This window comes from Xyrauchen texanus, chromosome 25 (assembly GCF_025860055.1).
Source record: "Xyrauchen texanus isolate HMW12.3.18 chromosome 25, RBS_HiC_50CHRs, whole genome shotgun sequence".
In the NCBI taxonomy this organism is placed as follows: domain Eukaryota; kingdom Metazoa; phylum Chordata; class Actinopteri; order Cypriniformes; family Catostomidae; genus Xyrauchen; species Xyrauchen texanus.
In genome coordinates this window covers 23,840,022-23,859,254 of record NC_068300.1, presented here as the reverse complement: position 1 = coordinate 23,859,254, position 19,233 = coordinate 23,840,022, and the positions used below count along the sequence as shown (strand labels likewise).

General features: G+C 40.4%; 1 protein-coding gene across 5 annotated transcripts in view; it reads left to right on the top strand.

Annotated features, from left to right (window-relative positions):
* Positions 1-19,233, top strand: part of ubr4 (ubiquitin protein ligase E3 component n-recognin 4) — a 92,890-nt gene that overhangs the window by 59,642 nt on the left and 14,015 nt on the right. For 3 of the 5 annotated variants that reach the window (XM_052091240.1, XM_052091238.1, XM_052091235.1), the window contains exons 46-80: positions 260-423; positions 537-753; positions 1,005-1,221; positions 1,571-1,603; positions 1,910-1,973; positions 3,231-3,365; positions 3,456-3,630; positions 3,741-3,881; positions 3,988-4,109; positions 4,201-4,312; positions 4,422-4,552; positions 4,693-4,870; positions 5,004-5,108; positions 10,909-11,046; positions 11,146-11,314; positions 11,870-12,074; positions 13,200-13,313; positions 13,451-13,660; positions 13,744-13,893; positions 14,125-14,352; positions 14,451-14,529; positions 14,797-15,012; positions 15,146-15,314; positions 15,689-15,833; positions 15,965-16,050; positions 16,133-16,220; positions 16,316-16,509; positions 16,621-16,860; positions 16,971-17,109; positions 17,346-17,471; positions 17,699-17,827; positions 17,925-18,268; positions 18,713-18,803; positions 18,893-18,977; positions 19,096-19,223. In XM_052091240.1, coding sequence (XP_051947200.1) covers positions 260-423; positions 537-753; positions 1,005-1,221; positions 1,571-1,603; positions 1,910-1,973; positions 3,231-3,365; positions 3,456-3,630; positions 3,741-3,881; positions 3,988-4,109; positions 4,201-4,312; positions 4,422-4,552; positions 4,693-4,870; positions 5,004-5,108; positions 10,909-11,046; positions 11,146-11,314; positions 11,870-12,074; positions 13,200-13,313; positions 13,451-13,660; positions 13,744-13,893; positions 14,125-14,352; positions 14,451-14,529; positions 14,797-15,012; positions 15,146-15,314; positions 15,689-15,833; positions 15,965-16,050; positions 16,133-16,220; positions 16,316-16,509; positions 16,621-16,860; positions 16,971-17,109; positions 17,346-17,471; positions 17,699-17,827; positions 17,925-18,268; positions 18,713-18,803; positions 18,893-18,977; positions 19,096-19,223 — 5,267 coding nt within the window. The remainder of the gene's footprint in view (positions 1-259; positions 424-536; positions 754-1,004; positions 1,222-1,570; positions 1,604-1,909; positions 1,974-3,230; positions 3,366-3,455; positions 3,631-3,740; positions 3,882-3,987; positions 4,110-4,200; positions 4,313-4,421; positions 4,553-4,692; positions 4,871-5,003; positions 5,109-10,908; positions 11,047-11,145; positions 11,315-11,869; positions 12,075-13,199; positions 13,314-13,450; positions 13,661-13,743; positions 13,894-14,124; positions 14,353-14,450; positions 14,530-14,796; positions 15,013-15,145; positions 15,315-15,688; positions 15,834-15,964; positions 16,051-16,132; positions 16,221-16,315; positions 16,510-16,620; positions 16,861-16,970; positions 17,110-17,345; positions 17,472-17,698; positions 17,828-17,924; positions 18,269-18,712; positions 18,804-18,892; positions 18,978-19,095; positions 19,224-19,233) is intronic. The other 2 variants (XM_052091236.1, XM_052091237.1) reach the window with 2 other exon arrangements.

The following is a 19,233-nucleotide window of genomic DNA, read 5'->3' as shown; positions in this document are numbered from 1 at the left end:
GGTCTAATGAAAGCTTCACGCCGCCAAAAAACTGAGCACGTCACAGAATGTTTTTTTATTATTATTTATTTTATTTTTTTTTATAAAATTTGAAACCGGGAAAAATCCATATATTAGCCGCGTCATTGTATAAGCCGCGAGGTTCAAAGCGTGGGAAAAAAGTTGCGGCTTATAGTCCAGAAATTACGGTAACATGTTTATTATCAATTGTGGGATATTAATAATTGATGTGGCTCTGTGCTTTCCCTCATCTTATCAGCCACACGCACATCCAGTCAGGTCACTTTCCCTGTGGACTTTTTCGAGCACAACCAACAGCTGACGGAGGTGGAATTTGGAGGCAATGACCTGCTACAGGTCTACAACGGCCAACAGATCAAACACCGTCTAAACTCTACAGGGATGTATGTGGCCAACACAAAGGTATAAAAAATATTTGCAGCCATAACATAATTGACAGTACGCAGGTTTGTAAAATCTTTAAGCCACTTTTTTCCTACCTTTTTTGAGACATTTGTCTTGGTTCTTGCCGACAGCCTGGAGGTTTTACAGTGGAAGTAGTGAATAACAACAACTCAATGGTGATGACTGGAATGAGGGTACAAGTTGGCACTCAGGCCATTGAGCGCGCTCCTTCTTACATTGAGATCTTTGGACGCACCATGCAGTTGAACCTGACACGCTCCCGCTGGTTTGACTTTCCCTTCACACGTGAGGAAGCCCTGCAGGCTGACAAGAAGCTCTCAATTTTCAGTAAGAGCCCAATAAACAGGCTATGTTAAGATGGCATGCTGCCACGTTATGTTTACTACTACTACTGTATGTAACATATCCAAATATTCTGTATTTAAAAAAATTGTAGGCAGTATTATGTGCAGTATGCTAGTTTTCTGTTTCTGAATATTCTAAGCCATTTTAAGCTTCCTAAGCATGACCACTTTCTAAGAAACTTTGCTCTACCTCATGGAGTAACTAACTGGTTTATATTTTGTCTTGTATTTCAGTTGGTGCTTCAGTTGACCCAGCTGGCGTCACCATGCTGGACTCCATAAAAATCTACGGCAAAACCAAAGAGCAGTTTGGCTGGCCAGACGAGCCCCCGGAGGACTTCCCTTCAGCTGGAGTCAACAACGTGTGCAGCCCCAACCTCAACCAGAGCAACGGCACTGGAGAAAGTGATGTCACCAGCCCCATTGCAACCAGTGGCACTGTATTGGAGAGGTAGACCTGTCTCTTAACCCTGTGTGCTCTCCTATTCTTTGACCTATTACTTGATTACAAGCACTAGTTCTGTCACATTTTTGTCTTTGTCTTCATTTCACCATTTATATACTACGTTAAATGTGTATTATTTTCACAAAAAACTGTTTCATTGTAGTAATTGATATCAATTAATGTAATTGAAAAGAGGAATGAGAAGTGGGGGGTCAATGCATGGCTGCCATTGTAATGACCTCATGCTTGCATGCTTTTATTTCCTGTGTTTCACATAAAAATCATTTTTACACGTTTCTTTTCTGTGATCCTCACACATTTTTCTTTTTCTTTGCTCCCTAAACAATATAAAAAGTTGTGAAACTGAGTCCTTATCAGCCTTGGACCGGTTAGTAACCGCCCTTTCTCTGCTTGTGTGCATGGTGGTTTGCTCGTGCGTGTGTACATGTATGTGCGAAAGACAGCAGTCACACTCAGCTTGCTCTTATGTAAAACATGCAGGACAAATTACAGCTTTTATAAAGAACTAATTAATCACATATGTGTTTAACATTCTTAATGTTTGAAAATGTTATGGATTGATAATGACAATGCTTGGAGAATGGTTTAGAACTGATTTGTTTTAATATGGAATGATATGATTTTTAATATAATATGCATTGTTTTCTTGATCTAACTGTTGTTTGATCTGTAGGTTGGTGGTCAGCTCATTAGAAGCTCTAGAGAGCTGCTTTGCTCTGGGTTCCCCTGGTGAAAAGGCAAGTAAATGCTTGGGTGCTTCATGATGGGTTTGCAAAGGTGCCGGTGCTTGGGTACCATGTCGATCTAAAAATTACAAAATAATTATTTGGTATAATTAGTATCATTAGTCTCAGTTTGGTTCATGTCTCAATTTGGTTCACAAGTAAAATTAAAAACCTTATTATGGTGAATCCACATTAGGATTTGGAAATTATGACAAGTGCCCACTTATTAACATCTGCCTTACAGCAAGTAATGAAGGCCTACTGTTTGAACGTGACTTAAAGGAGTTGTTTCAGAAATTATGATTTTCTCATTTACTTACACTTATGTTGTCTCAAACACATATGACTTTCTTTCACAGAACACAAACTTAAGATATTTTAATGGAGATTTGATGTATGTTTGTCCATACAATGCAAGTGAATGGTAACCAAATTTTCAAGCTCTAAAAAGGACAAAGTCAGTATAAAATCCATATGACTCCTGTGGTTTAATCTGCCTTCTGAAGTGATCCAATTGTTTTTGGATGAGAACAGACCAAAATATAACTACATTTTCAATATAAATCTTGACATCTGCAGTCTCCTTGGCAATCATAATTTCAAGCTCAGTTACCGTACACTTCCTGTAGAGCCATCTAGGGCTCTACAGATTCGACAAGAGCTAGAAAGTGCAATCGAGCTTGAAATCATGATTGTTCCTAGAGACTTGTTTGGCAAGATGTACAATGAAAAAGGAGTTACATTTTGGTCTGTTCTCACCCAAAGCCAATCGGATTGCTTCAGAAGGCATGGATTAAACAACTGGAGTATTAGGAATTACCTTTTATGCTGCCTTTTTATATACTTTTTAAAGCTTAAAAATGTGTACAACATTCTCTTGCATTGTATGGACAAACAGAGCATTAATATATCTTCAATTGTGTTCCACAGAAGAAAGTCATACGTGTTTGAGACGACATTAGGATGAATAAATGATGAGAGAAGGAAGCACACTAGGAAAATGTGGTGAGCAGTAGTTCAATTGGTTTATATTCATACAAACTTTCTAAATAAAGGAAAAGTAGTGTTGAATGTCATTTCATTTTAAGCTTTGGTATCAAAATTGGCTTAGTGATCATCAAATTTCACTTGTATTGGGATTGACTAATGTAGACTCAAAATGTTGGCATTGTGACAACCCTACTTTTTTGCTGTCATTATCATACATTCTGCAATTTTCTTTTTTGTCTATAAAAATGTAAATTTTTAAGGTGAAATTTACAATTACAGGAGAAAAATAAAGCTGCGGCTCTAGAGTTGGCCACTCTCCTCTTGTCCATCCCCACTCCTGCTGGAGTACAGCAGCAGACCAAAGGACTTCTGGCAAGCTTGCACACCAGCCGCACAGCCTACCACAACCACAAGGTACACATGCAATCCAGTGCTGCAAATTAGGTCTGATCCTGTGCTAAACATGAACCCTTTCAATTTCTAAATGTTGCTGAATGTGTGCAGGATCAGTCTCTGCTGAGCAATGCAGTGCACTGTCTGAACATCAGCAGTAAAGAAGGAAAGGAGTTGGACCCTGATGTTTTCCAGAGACTGGTGATCACAGCCCGCTCCATCGCCATCATGAGACCCAACAACCTTGTGCACTTCACCGAGTTCAGGCTTCCTCAATCAGACATTGGTACACTTAACATCTATATGCAAAGTTAGCCAAAAAGCATGATCTATTTCTACATAGTGGTTCCCATTCACTTACTGTATGTACTTAATTTTATTGTATTTTATGTTAAGATGTTGGTGATGATGGGAAGGACGGGCTAAAACAAGCCGATACTGAGAGCTGTAGCTTCATCATGCAGCTGGTCACTAACTTCTGGAAGCTTCATGCTCTTAAACCCAAGAATGCTTTTCTTGCACCTGCCTGTTTGCCAGGTACACAGCCAAGACCCTAACCCCAGCCGAGTTTCTTTTATTTGAGCTACATTCAGAGTTCATACGTTAATTGTTTCAAGAAACTGACAATTCTTTTATCTCTAAGGTCTAACACACATTGAAGCCACGGTCAATGCACTGGTTGATATCATTCATGGCTACTGCACCTGTGAGCTGGACTACATCAATGTGGCTTCCAAAATCTACATGCAGATGCTGCTTTGCCCTGTATGTGTCCTTTTGTCTTTGCAAGAAATACATTTTACTTTTTATATGCTGTCAGTGTCTTTGTAGTCTCACATCCATCTGGTCTCTACAGGACACCTCTGTGAGCTTTGCTTGTAAACAGGCTCTGATTAGAGTTTTGAGACCCAGAAACAAACGCAGACATGTGACCCTGCCTTCACCACCACGCTCCAACACACCCATGGGTACAAGCGGCACCTTTCAGTATTTAGCTTATTGGCTTAATCATATGTTCAGGCTTAAGTCTAGAAAAACAAAAGATGCATTCTGATTCGCTGTGGTTCGATGTTCTAGGAGATAAAGATGATGATGATGATGACGATGCTGATGAGAAGATGCAGCCCTCCAACATGACCGGAGGGGAAGGTGGCAGACAGGAGAGTCAAGAGCAAATCGAAGTGGACCATGGAGACTTTGAGATGGTGGTGAGTTTTGCCAAAGTGTTAATAGGGTAATAGCCTAATGTTTAAGGAATATTTATCAAAAGCAGTGGATGTTGTTACTTTAGACACAGTAAACGAGAAGCAGACTTGTTTTAAAGAATGTGTGTCTATTTGATGTGTAGTCTGAGTCCATGGTTCTGGAGACGGCAGAGAATGTAAACAATGGGAATCCCTCTCCTCTGGAAGCTCTACTGGCTGGGGCAGAAGGCTTTCCACCCATGCTGGACATCCCCCCAGATGCTGATGATGAGACCATGGTGGAACTCGCTATTGCTCTCAGTCTGCAACAAGACCAGCAAGGTAACTATTTTTCTTTATGCACTGAAAAATAGATGTTATAATCTAATTCAAAAACATTGTATTACTAATATGGGGTTTATGTGGCGTTAGTGCAAGTGCAGGTCTCTGATGTGATTGTTTGTTTATCCTGCAGGCAGCAGCAGCAGTGCTCTGGGTCTGCAGAGTCTGGGTCTGTCTGGTCAGGCTCCCAGCTCTTCATCTTTGGATGCAGGGACACTATCAGACACCACTGCATCAGGTAACTGCACCCATCTCTCCACAACATATTATTTCTGTCATAATTGCATGCTCATGTGGTTGCCATCTACCTCTTAAATAATGTTCTAACCAGGCATAATGCAACAACCTGGTTATGGAAAACCTTGGAACATCAGGGTATATAAAATATTTCCAGACCTGAAAATGCATGTGATAATGAATATAGAACTATAAAAACTACAAAGTGTATTAAGTTTTACTTGAGGCGCTAAAATATATAATTGGCTCGAAATTGCTCTTTTGTGAGTGCGGACTATATAAATGATGAAACATTATCCAGTAATCATGAACGAGTGAAAAAGTCATGGAAATTCTTTGTTTAAAAGGTGTTAACCCAGTTCGGAGGGTTAAATCATTCGTAAAGCGAAATACTGCACAAGGTGACCAAATCGAAACCAAAATAAATGAGACCGAGAAAAAAAAACATACATTTGGTTTTTAATATACATTTAAAGGAATATTCAATACAAGATATGCTCAATCATCAGCATTGTAGCATAAAAGCAAAAACGTTAGGTTACTCACGTAACCCCGGTTCTCTGGTAATATGAGTGAGGTAGATCACTATGGGTAAATGCTTCGGGCATGGCCAATCCTTGAAGCACCAGTCAGTTGGCAGACCAATCACAACAGTGATGGAGTCCCACCTCCCTAATATAAACCACTGTCATAGGTGCCTTCTTCATTCTCCACATATCTGTTCTCTGTTCAACTGCAAGGAGGGAAGAGTTCTCTTTCTGACATTCTTTCTGTAACTCAGTATGGGATAACTTGCATATTGCAGATATGTTGTCCGAAGCAGACCAGATATGTTGTCCTAAGCAGACCAGGCTTGTGGTTTCCAAAATGGAAGAACACAACAAATTCTAAAAGAATGAATTGGAAAGACAAAAGGCACACTTTATTTTTTTATTTATTTTTTACACATTGGCAGTCTGCGCACCCACACCAAGAACTGAATGAGCCAATGATGGATCTGTAAATCCATCATTGTCTATAAAATCAGACAAAAGTGTGATGCAACACTCCAACGCACAGCCGTACAAATGTCCTGGACTGAAATGTCCCTAAACTTTGCCTGCGAGGTAGCCATGCCTCTGGTAGAATGAGCTGGAGTAGAGTACGAACTGGACACACACAGTGAAGCTGCTCGTACTCTAGCAAGGAAAAAGGCTGTGGGTGAAAAGTTAGCAAATCCACCAGCTTACAGTTGAGTGCGGATTGCTCACTTTAGGCACAAAGGATGGATTCGTTTTAAGAAACTCTCTAGATATATCCACAGCAAAGTGCATACAAGAGTAATGTACTGACAAAGCATGTTGTTCACTAAGCCGCTTCACAGATGTTATGTTAAGGCCAATAATAAAGCTGCCTTTAGCAAATGGAGCTTTAATTTTATACTTTTAACTGCCACTATTGTCATGTTGTCTGATCTGACTAGGACATGGTGGCCTTGAAGAACTGTACAAAGTGTTTCAATGCTAGAAACAATGTCAGTAACTCCAGAAGGTGTATGCGCACATACTGTAGTGACAGTATTCACTATTCTGCCTTCGCACACCCCGACCCAACTTGTGAGTGACTCGTCTGTTGTCAACACTTTCCTCAGAGACCAAAGAGGTTCCACGTGAAGGAAATTTTCCTGTGATGGAGAGCGAGCACGCTAATTTAAGTGACGACAAGGAACATAAGCGCTTGTGCTGCAATCCAGTGTTAAAACTCTCTCATTTGCAGTAGTCCCAAAGGAGGGACCCTTAATTATATGTGCATTCTCTACCGGTCGGGTATTTCGTTGTCTGGAAAGATGTCGTGTGTGAAATACATTTATTTTGTTCCCTCCACTATATATACAGTGCATCCGGAAAGTATTCACAGCGCTTCACTTTTTCCACATTTTGTTATGTTACAACCTTATTCCAAAATGGATTAAACTCATTATTTTCCTCACAATTCTACAAACAATACCTTTACTGTCCTTGCAATGAGTTGCTTCTTCAAAGCTCGACAGTTACCTAACAGTGTAAAGTTCTCCAGAAACTTTAGTAATATGTACAGTACTTACGGACAAATAGTATCCAAGGCAACAATGTAAAAGGAAAAATGCAGCAGGAGAAAACAGCACTGGCACTCTGCTCTGCAGTACACTCAACTAACTGTTGATGGAAATTTACCTCAGAAAGTGAAACTTAAACTAAAGCTACTGCTGCTGGTTAGCCAAAAGAGGGCACTGTTTCACACACAATTATGTAAAAAAAAATAATTTACTTCAGAGAGGTCAGAACAATACCCCATAATGACAATGTGAAAGAAGTTTGTTTGAAATCTTTGAAAATATATAAAAAATAAAAAACAAAACAAATTGCATGTACATAAGTATTCACAGCCTTTGCCATGACACTCAAAATTTAGCTTGGGTACATCCTGTTTCCTCTGATCATCCTTGTGATGTTTCTACAACTTGATTGGAGTCCACCTGTGGTAAATTCAGTTGATTTGACATGATTTGGAAATGCACACATCTGTCTATTTAAGGTCCCTCAGTTAACAGTGCATGTCAGAGCACAAACCAAGCCATGAAGTCCAAGGAATTGTCTGTAGACCTCTGAGGCAGGATTGAATTGAGGCACAGGTCTGGGCAAGGGTACAGAAACATTTCTGCATCATTGAAGGTCCCAATGAGCACAGTGGCCTCCATCATCCATAAATGGAAGAAGTATGGAACCACCAGGACTCTTCCTAGAGCTGGCCGCCATGCCAAACTGAGCGATCGGGGGAGAAGGGCCTTAGTCAGGGAGGTGACCAAGAACCCGATGGTCACTCTGACAGAGCTCCAGCGTTTCTCTGTGGAGAGAGGAGAACCTTCCAGAAGAACAACCATCTCTGCAGCACTCCACCAATCAGGCCTGTATGGAAGAGTGGCCAGATGGAAGCCACTCCTCAGTAAAAGACACATGACAGCCTGCCTGGAGTTTGCCAATAGGTACCTGAAGGATTCTCAGACCATAAACTAAATTCTCTGGTCTGATGAAACAAACATTGAACTCTTTGGACTGAATGGCAAGTGTCATGTCTGGAGGAAACCAGGCACCGCTCATCACCTGGCCAATACCATCCTTACAGTGAAGCATGGAGGTGGCAGCATCATGCTGTGGTTATGTTTTTCAGTGGCAGGAACTGGTAGACTAGTCAGGATCGAGGGAAAGATCAATGCAGCAATGTAGAGAGAGACATCCTTAATGAAAACCTGCTCCAAAGATGGTTCAGACTTTTCAAAATAAGAGTCCCATGTGTATTTCGGGTTTCTTTATAATTAAAGGTCCCATATCGCTCGCTTGCGTGCGTGCGTGCGTGTGTATATATGAGATCAAGCTTTTGAAACTTAGGATAATTGAGGGAGTTGTTTACAACTATTACACAAGGTGTAAACATGCATTGATCCTCAAGAAGACAACACACTACTATATGCATACTATACTTTATCTGTAACATTGATTGTGCAGAGCAATATTAAGTAAAAAAACATATTTTCTCTCTTATATTTGTATAAATTATGGGGGGGGGTTAAACATATATGAGACAAAAGGGAATGCAAACTTTTCTTAATTTACTGTATACTGCTTATTAAACCTCCTATCAATGGGTTATCAGCTGTCTTCTGCTTTCTATCTTGTATCTGAACAGCAATCTAAATCGAGCAGTTCTGTGATTTAGCAACTAAAAATTTGGCTCCTTAATGTTTCAGTTTAGGAGCCAATGACTCAAGTCATTTTCTTTTAGTCTGTAAACTGTATTGTCTTGACATCGTAAAAGACATAAGCTATTGGCGATCGCTCTGACCATCCATCCCAGAAATTGTCTGTCTTCATAACCCTAATGTGCATTTCTTTCTATAAATTAACAAAATGTTCAGACAGTCTCCTTGCTGGTTTTTCCGACACATTCAGAATCATTACTGCTTTTGCCGGCGTCGCTGCGGCTCGCTTCGTGCGTGTGCTTGTGAAATTTATATTTTAAAGGCACATTATTACAGTTTAGTATTTCTCTGTAATGTAGAACAGTGTTAGCAATGTTACTTATAACAGTCTTTCTCAGCCCTGGAACTCAAAACATTTTCTGAGGCCCTCCAAAATATATATATTTAAGTAGTTAAATTAATATCATAAACTAATGACTACTAGTCGACTAGGAAAATCTTTGGTTGGGGCAGCCTTAGATGTCATTTCCTTAAGGCAGTTAGTCAATTAGCCTCTGATAGGCTAATTGGAGTCAATTGTAGTTGCACCCGTGATGTATTGTAAGGCCTACCTTCAACTTCAGTGCCTCTTTGCTTGACATCATGGGAAAATCAATAGAAATCACCCAAGGCCTCAGAAAAAAAAATTGTGGACCTCCACAAGTCTGGTTCATCCTTGGGAGCAATTTCTAAATGTCTGAAGGTACCACATTCATCTTAGTACACAAGTATAAACACCATGAGACCACGCAGCCATCATACCACTCAGAAAGGAGACACATTCTATTTCCTAGAGATGAACGTAGTTTGGTGTGTAAAGTGCAAATCAATCCCAGAACAACAGCAAATTACCTTTTAGGAAGGTAGACAAGTATCAATATCCACAGTAAAAAGTCCTATATCGACATAATCTAAAAGACTGCTCCACACGGAAGAAGCCACTGCCCCAAAACTGCCATAAAAAGCCATACTACAATTTGCAAGTGCACATGGTGACAAATATCTTACTTTTTGGATGTCCTCTGGTATAATGAAAGAAAAATTTAACTGTTTTGCCATAATGATCATCGTTATGTTTGGAGGAAATGTGTGAGGCTTGCAAGTCGAAGAACACCATCCCAACCGTGAAGCAAAAGGGGTAGCACCATCATGTTTTGTGGTTGCTTTGCTGCAAGAGGGACTGGTGCACTTCACAAAATAGATGGCATCATGAAGAAGGTAAATTATGTGGATATATTGAAGCAACATCTCAAGATATCAACCAGGAAGTTAAACCTTGGTCGAAAATGGGTCTTCCAAATGGACATTGTACCCCGAGCATACCCAGGGCCATTGCAAGGAATTCTGGGCCTCCTTATTGTAAATTACTCTGCTCCTTACCTGTTAATAAATACAGTTTTGAATTTGGCCCCCCTGGACCTTTGGGCCCCTAGAATTGTGTCCACCTTTTACCCCACTAGCTACGGCCCTGAGCTTACCTCCAAAGTTGTGGCAAAATGGCTTTAGAACAGAAAGTCAAGGTACTCGAGTCTCAATCTGAGAGAAAATGTGTGGGCAGTTCTGAAAAAGCATGTGCGAGCAAGGAGGCCTAAAAACCTGACTCGGTTATACCAATTTTGTATTGAGGAATTTGCCAAAATTCCAGCAACTTATTGTGAGAATCTTGTGGTAGCTACCCAAAACGTTTGACCCAAGTTAAACAATTTAAAGGCAATGCTACCAAATACTAACAAAGTGTATGTAAACTTTTGACCCACTGGAAATGTGATGAAATAAAAGCTGAAATAAATAGTTCTTTATACTATTATTTGACATTTCACATTCTTAAAATATAGTGATCCTAACTGACCTAAAACAGGGAATGTTTTCTATGATTAAATGTCAGGAATTGTTAACGTTTATTTGGCTACGGTGTATGTAAAATTTTTACTTCAATTGTATTTATCTTGTATGAACCTTTTCAGAACACCCCCCATCCCCCCCCCCCCCCCCCCCCTTAGCAAAGCGTGCTGTTTATTTCCTGTAACAGCTCTGGTTATGCTTTCAGCCCCAGCCTCGGATGATGAGGGGAGCACAGCAGCCACAGACGGCTCCACACTGCGCACCTCTCCTGCCGAGCACGGAGGCAGTGTGGGATCTGAGAGTGGAGGAAGTGCCATTGATTCGGTTGCGGGAGAACACAATGGTAAAACGCATGCAGTTGTTAGTGTCTTAATTTAAATCCTAAAATATCATATTGAAATGTCTGGGTTTGTTTAAGAGTTTTCAATTACTTTTGTTTCAGTGTCTGGCCGCAGCAGTGCTTATGGTGACACAGCTGTTGAAGGTCACACTGCTGGTCCAGGAAGTGTGAGCTCGAGCACAGGAGCTATCAGCACCACCACTGCCCAACATGAAGGAGATGGATCTGAGGGGGAGGGGGAGACAGAGGGGGACATTCACACCAGCAACAGGTCTGTCTGCATGAGGTGCAAAGATCTCCTATCATGCTTTAAGAAGCAGAATAAAATAGTTTGACAATAAAGCTGTTCAGTCATGATGTAAATTTATAGGCCAACCCGGAAGGCTTATATAAATCTCTAAAGGCTTTAAAATGACGACTTATGAGTTGCTACATAAGAATTACAAACTTATTAACATTTCATTTATTTAATTGATGTCTAATGCCATGGACAAACTTTATAGATCTTGGGTAGCTATTTATTTTTTAAAGCGCAACAGTTTCAAAATTCCCATTTTACTGTGTGTAATTTATTGTAGAACAAATTGGGAAATCTCAATGTCAAATAATGTTAACCACAGACCTTACTGTGCTCATTAATCGAAATCCTTTATTCTAAAATCCCATTTGAAGTTTCAGACAAATTCCCATGGCTTGAAAATAACAATTATCTTTGTTTTAGGACTACAAACTGAACAGACTGTGTGGCATTAAACATTTTCTGTACAGATTTGGCTCTTTTACTTGTTTATGTGTCTCACAGTGTGTGTTATTCTCCTCTCTCCAGGTTGCACATGGTTCGTCTTATGCTTTTGGAGCGTCTCTTACAGAACCTGTCTCAGCTCCACACTGTGGGTGGAGTTCAAGCCATACCCTACATGCAGGTCATCCTCATGCTGACCACAGATCTGGATGGAGAGGATGAGAAGGACAAGGGAGCACTAGACGACCTGCTGGCCCAACTCATCGCAGAACTCTGCATGCACAAGAAGGTAAGAGCACACCCGCAGCATTTTTTGAAAGTTCTTTCTAACTCTTTCGAGCGAGATGCTGAAAAATGGCAAACGTGGCAAAGACATCCGTCTAGCATATATTTACATAGAAAAACAATGCATGTGGAGGAAAAAAATGCTTTCAGTGTGGATGGCCCTGATCTTTCTAATCCGTATTTGAATTAGTGATATACTAATTAGTCGATTTAAAAGATTTATTCTTGATTAATCGCATTATTTCTCACAGATTTTGAAAGTGCTGAAATGTTACTCTATATATACTTATTTTCCTGGTCAAATACATTTAGTTCCTTAGAAAAGAAAGCAAAGTTTAAAACAATACTGTTTTTTTACATTTTCCAAACAATTCCTCTCACAGTATAAAGGTAGAAATGCACTAAAATATCACCAATTCAAGTAACTTTCAACATTCAAGTGGGAGGATAACTAATTGAAAGAAAACTCCCATAGGTTGTGTGTTCATTGCAATGGTGATTTTACATTTCTTAAAACACTCATCCTCCACAATATTAATTGTTAGGGAGGCTGTGACTATTCACTTTTGCTACAGCAATCGTGAAGCTGCATTCACATGATTTGCGCCACTTTGAACTCCAGATGAACTGCAGAGAACATCTTGTTCTGGCACTGCCCATGCAATGATACTTCATCTGAATAGTCCGGTAAGGCTGACACTTTGAAAGTTCAACAGCAACGAGGTCAAATCTGAAATAGTTTGAACTTTAAGCACTGCTTGACAAATGCGGGGCAAGCACAGATGTTTCACTCCAGCAAGTGTGTGATTGTCGAAAGACTTTCCACGGAGGAGACCTAGCCACTGTGGTCCCTCATCAGTGCCATCTACAGTGTTTGACTTTTAGGTGACCATCTTCTGTGGTAATTAAATTCCGCCATACAAAGGCCACAAAGTCCCATCTGGGAGCTGAATAAAATGGCAGAATCTATTTGTAAATGTGTTAATCACGTTAAAAAAATGTACGTGTTAATTTCATTCCATGCATTAATTTCGACAGATCTACTAATTAGTTATAGCATCTTCATTGGCCATTGGAAAAACCCATATTGTTTAACCACTAATATTGGTATCTAATGTTTGGCTTCCAGGATGTTTCAAAGAAGAATGAGCGTAGTTCCATAAACGAGGTGCACCTGGTCATCATGAGACTCCTCAGTGTCTTCATGTCTCGTACAAAGTCTGGCTCTAAATCCTCCTCTGAGGTAACCATCACCTTCATTCACTTATTTATCTATAATATTGTTTTTATTCTACTTCCAGATTTTAGATCCCAGAGCGGCAAGCCTAAAAACTGTTAAATTATCTAATTTCGGCTCTGTCATCTACATTTTCTCTCCAGTCGTCTTCTCTCATCTCCAACACAACAGCCACTGCTCTTCTCAGTATGGGAGCGATAGACTACTGCCTGCATGTGCTCAAATCCCTGCTGGAGTTCTGGAAGACCCAACAGGGTGAGGAGGAGCCAACAGCTACCAGTCAGCTTCTTAAACCCCACACCTCTTCCTCTCCCCCAGATATGAGCCCCTTCTTTCTGCGCCAGTATGTCAAGGTATGGGCCCATGCTTTGAAAAAGCAAATATGTTGGATGAGGAATTGTCATTGTCATTAAATTGTGTTATGTGTGTTCCTCAGGGCCATGCTGCTGATGTGTTTGAAGCTTACTCTCAGCTACTAACTGAGATGGTCCTGCGGCTGCCGTACCAAATCAAGAAAATCGCAGATGCCAACCCCCGTATCCCACCACCAATCTTTGATCACTCCTGGTTTTATTTTCTGTCAGAGGTAATGCACATGCTTCTTTTTTGGACATCAATAATATGATGATGAAATCAATACATTGATTTACATTTTATGCTAGCAATTTATTTGTTCTAATCCACTTAATTCTGGAATGTAAAGATGTAATTAATGGTGCTTTTAGTACTTGGAAAAAAGAGTTCTCTCCAATTCTCTGACAAGAATTGGTTCTATGTTCCCAACTCTAATGAATTATCATGCATCTTCATCTTCCAGTATCTGATGATCCAGCAGACACCATTTGTGAGGCGGCAGGTGAGGAAGCTGCTGCTTTTCATTTGCGGCTCCAAAGAGAAATACCGCCAACTCCGAGACCTGCACACGCTCGACTCCCACGTGCGTGGCATCAAGAAACTTTTGGAGGAGCAGGGCATCTTCCTGAGGGGTGGAATTGTCACTGCAACATCCGGCTCAGCTCTACAGTATGACACACTCATTAGTTTGGTGAGTAACAGGCCCATTTGAAGCCTTACCCTACGTTTGAATCTGTTTTTACACTTCTTGTTGCTCAAATTTGCATTAAATGTTTTCCTTTTACACAGATGGAGCATCTTAAGGCATGTGCTGAAATTGCCACCCAGAGAACAATCAACTGGCAGAAGTTCTGCATGAAGGATGACTGTAAGTGTACACAAATGTGATTATTTAATATAGATGGGCATTTTGAGGAATTTTATAGTCGAGTACTCTTAAACAAGTAATTGATCACTCAAGCATGAATATCCAAGTTAAAAATGACAATTATGACAAGCATGAAATGTATTCACATTGTGTTTTATTCACAAACGTTACATCACCCATATAACATTTAAGCTAAATTTAATCCTAGTATTTAGTATTTTCTAAATACTTAGTGATACTAATTGAGTTGTCTCTTTCTTTGTGGAGCGGTGCTGTACTTCCTGCTGCAGGTGAGTTTCCTGGTGGATGAGGGAGTTTCTCCTGTACTGCTGCAGCTGCTGTCCTGCGCTCTGTGTGGCAGTAAAGTCATTGCTGCTGCCGCCTCTGGAGCCTCTGGTGGAGGTTCAGGAACATCTCAGCCCACTCAGAGCAAATCCTCCAGCAAGAAGAGCAAGAAAGAGGACAAGGAAAAAGACAAAGAAGGTTAGACTGTGTTTTGGTGTTTATTCAGTCATATTTCAGCATCTTTGATCATTGAACATCACACTGTTTTTAATTTAGTTTAAAAACAGCACTTCATGGCAGTTTTCTGAATGTTTTGTGGTGTTGGTTGCAGGTGATGGAGCTGGAAGTCAGGAAGATCAGCTCTGTGCTGCCCTGGTCAGTCAGCTCAACAAATTTGCAGATAAGGAGACGCTTATTCAGTTCCTGCGTTGCTTCCTACTTGAGTCCAACTCTTCATCTGTGCGCTGGCAAGCCCACTGCCTCTCCCTGCATATCTACAGGTGGATAGATGACATGAAATACTTATGTTGTCATGTCCTGTGGTCTGGCATGTTATGCTTCTTAAAAACTATTTTGAACAACATATTGCTTATTCTCAATCAGTTAAGGCAAAAAGGTTAATCAAAATGGTGATACAGCTTTTACAATACACACTTTTCCTTATACATTCATATCTTGATGTTGATTAACCAAGTAGTTCATAGGACATGATATACATCAACTATCATGGTGCATGCATTCTCAGATATAGCACATTCTGTAAGCACACTACTTCACGTCTAGTGCTTTGTGCATAATCCAAAAGTCCAGAGTATTTTATCAGTTATTTTTTCATTCCCATATTGTTAATTCATACAAAATGTTTACCTTTCAGGAATTCAAACAAGTCCCAGCAGGACTTGCTGCTGGACCTAATGTGGGCCATTTGGCCAGAACTCCCTTCTTACGGACGCAAAGCAGCTCAGTTTGTGGACCTGCTTGGATACTTCTCCCTCAAAACACCCCAGACAGAAAAGAAGGTACTCTCACAATGCCTTATCAGAACATTTACTCTGGAGCCAAAATAAGATACTGGCATGACTGCTATATGTAATTTTATGAAAATTGTAGTTCATTTTTTCTTTGCACTGACTTTGTTCTACGTTCCCAGCTGAAGGAATACTCTCAAAAGGCTGTAGAAATCCTGAGGGCACAGAACCACATCCTGACCAATCATCCCAATTCAAACATATACAAGTAAGTGTTCCCAACATGCAAAACGTGCTGTGAAAATCAGCAAGTTTAAACATTTTAATTTCATTTTCTCTTGTCATCTTAGCACCCTGTCTGGGCTGGTGGAGTTTGATGGCTTTTACTTGGAAAGCGATCCCTGCTTGGTGTGCAACAATCCTGAAGTGCCCTTCTCTGTGAGTGATCATAATATGTCAGTCAGAAAATACTTATAAATGCTTGTCTTGTTGTGGTTTTTAATGTTGGCCTACTTTATTTTCTGTGCTACTAGAACATCAAACTGTCATCTATCAAAGTGGACACCCGTTACACTACCACTCAGCAAGTGGTAAAGCTAATTGGCAGCCACACTATTAGCAAAGTCACTGTGAAGATCGGTGATCTCAAGAGAACCAAGATGGTTCGCACAATCAACCTCTACTATAATAACAGGACTGTACAGGCCATCGTAGAGCTGAAGAACAAGTGAGCCTATTTTTTCTAGACTTGTTGGAATTTGATTCAGAAGTTCCAATTCCCTTAAAACTGATTATGCTTGCAGAATTGCTTTTAATGCTTTTAATGTTATTTTTATAGACCTGCTCGCTGGCACAAAGCAAAGAAGGTGCAGTTGACCCCTGGACAAACTGAAGTAAAGATTGATCTTCCTCTACCCATTGTGGCCTCCAACCTGATGATTGAATTCTCTGATTTCTATGAGAACTACCAGGCTTCTACAGAGACACTGCAGTGCCCTCGCTGCAGTGCATCTGTTCCTGCCAACCCAGGAGTGTGTGGCAACTGTGGAGAGAATGTCTATCAGTGCCACAAGTGCAGGTAAAGCAGAGATTGGATTTTGAGATCTGGTTAATCTTAAATTACAAAATTAATTCCTAAGAAACAAACATAGACTTGCAATTTTGTTGAAATTGACTTTTGATTTCCAGATCCATTAATTATGATGAGAAGGACCCATTCCTGTGCAATGCCTGTGGTTTCTGTAAATATGCACGCTTTGACTTCATGCTGTATGCAAAACCCTGTTGTGCTGTTGATCCCATAGAAAATGAAGAAGACAGGAAAAAGGTAATGTTTAATAACAATACAAAATGTGTCAGTTATACAATTTTGGTTTCCGGAAAGAAATCTGTTGGTATTTGGGAATATTGTCTAAATTGGGAATATTTAATTGGGTCTCAATTTAAAGTTCTAAATAGCTCATGGGTAACCATACACAATAATATTTAAAAAACATTCATTGTTATCATAAACACCTTCACACCATTAGTCCCATTACTAAAACTTTTTTACATTGTGTTCAGGCTGTGACCAACATCAACACTTTGTTGGACAAGGCTGACCGTGTTTACCACCAGCTCATGGGCCACCGGCCACAACTAGAGAGTCTGCTGTCCAAAGTGAACGAGGCTGCACCTGAGAAACCACAGGTCAGTTACGGTCAACTGTTGTACTGTCAGATAAAACTTTGAGACGGATCGATACCCACAAAGAGCTCTTGGATTTAGTACTTTATAAACTGATGGTGAACTTTTGAAAAGTTCTGTTTAAGGCACCATTCATTTGAACAGTGGTCAGATAATCCTCAGATATGGTGTTACTGAACACACATTGCCAGTTTTGGGTGTGGCATTCATGTTTTCGTGGTTCTTATCAGGATGATACAGGAGCAGGAGGCGGTTTGGCCACCTCCACTGCTTGTGTCAACCGGTACATTCAACAGCTGGCTCAGGAGTACAGTGGAGACTGCAAAACTTCATTTGATGAGCTCTCCAAAATCATCCAGGTTAAAGAACAGCATTTCAGTGTACATGCACTCACTTTGATTCCCAAATACTATTTTGGTTGCTTAATCTCTAGTTTTGGTTTGATTTCTTATTCAGAAAGTGCTTGCATCTCGTAAAGAGCTGCTAGAATATGACCTGCAGCAGCGAGAAGCAGCTACCAAATCTTCCCGCACCTCGAACCAGCCCACCTTCACAGCCAGCCAATACCGAGCCCTGTCTGTCCTGGGCTGCGGACATAGGTCCTCAACCAAGTGCTACGGCTGTGCGTCTGCAGTCACGGGTCACTGTATAACTCTTTTGCGTGCTCTGGCGACTAACACTGCCATCAGGCAGATCCTGGTATTGCAGGGACTCATCCGAGATCTGTTTGAGTACAACCTGCGCCGTGGAACTGGAGCCATGAGGGAGGAAGTCCGCCAGCTTGTCTGTTTACTCACCAGGTATATTTACATACAAACAAACTGAATGAGGAAGTTTTGAACAGGATAGCTGATGGCAGTGTTCCCACAGCCATGGAAAACCTGGAAGTATCAACGAATTGTAAAATAGTGTTTTCACTCTAAAATATTTTATTGGCTAAATATTCATCTTTGGTACAGTCAAACTTGCAAAACTTATTGTGTGTAAAACTTATTAAATTACAAACAGTTGTGAGCGAGTTGTTGTTCTTTTGAGTTGGTACTTCTCAGTGAACTGCTTCACAAATATATCTACATGAAAAAAAAAATATTTAAATAAAAAAAATCCTTATCCACTGATCACTTAACTCGAAAACCCATGAAAAAAAGAGTTGGTCAAAAACTGTGGTTTCCATTTCGAGGCTTTACCCTGACCAATATCTGTATTAGTTTAATTAATTATTTTTTATCAATTTGTTTTTTTAGAGATCAACCAGAGGCCACTCAGCAGATGAATGACCTCATTATTGCCAAGGTGTCAGCTGCCTTGAAAGGACACTGGGCCAACCCTGATCTGGTACGTCTTACATAGTAGCTTTTAAAGATTTTTAGGAATAAGCTATATTAGAATTTGGCTGCTCACAGTTTTGGTCTCCTTTCATCCAGGTCAGCAGTTTGCAGTATGAGATGCTGCTTCTCACAGACTCCATTGCGAAGGAGGGAGGGTGCTGGGAGCTCCGACTCCGCTGTGGTGAGTCCTGCTGTGTATTAGTCTAAGAGTCTACACATTAATGTATCCTTTAACGACTCAGAAAATACATTATTATGAAGTTACCACAGCAATATAATCATTCTCCATTCATTTTCAGCCCTGAGTCTGTTCTTAATGGCAGTGAATATTAAGACTCCTGTGGTGGTGGAGAACATTACACTGATGTGCCTGAGGATCTTGCAGAAACTCATCAAACCCCCTGCCCCAACAAGCAAGAAGAACAAGGTACTACAGA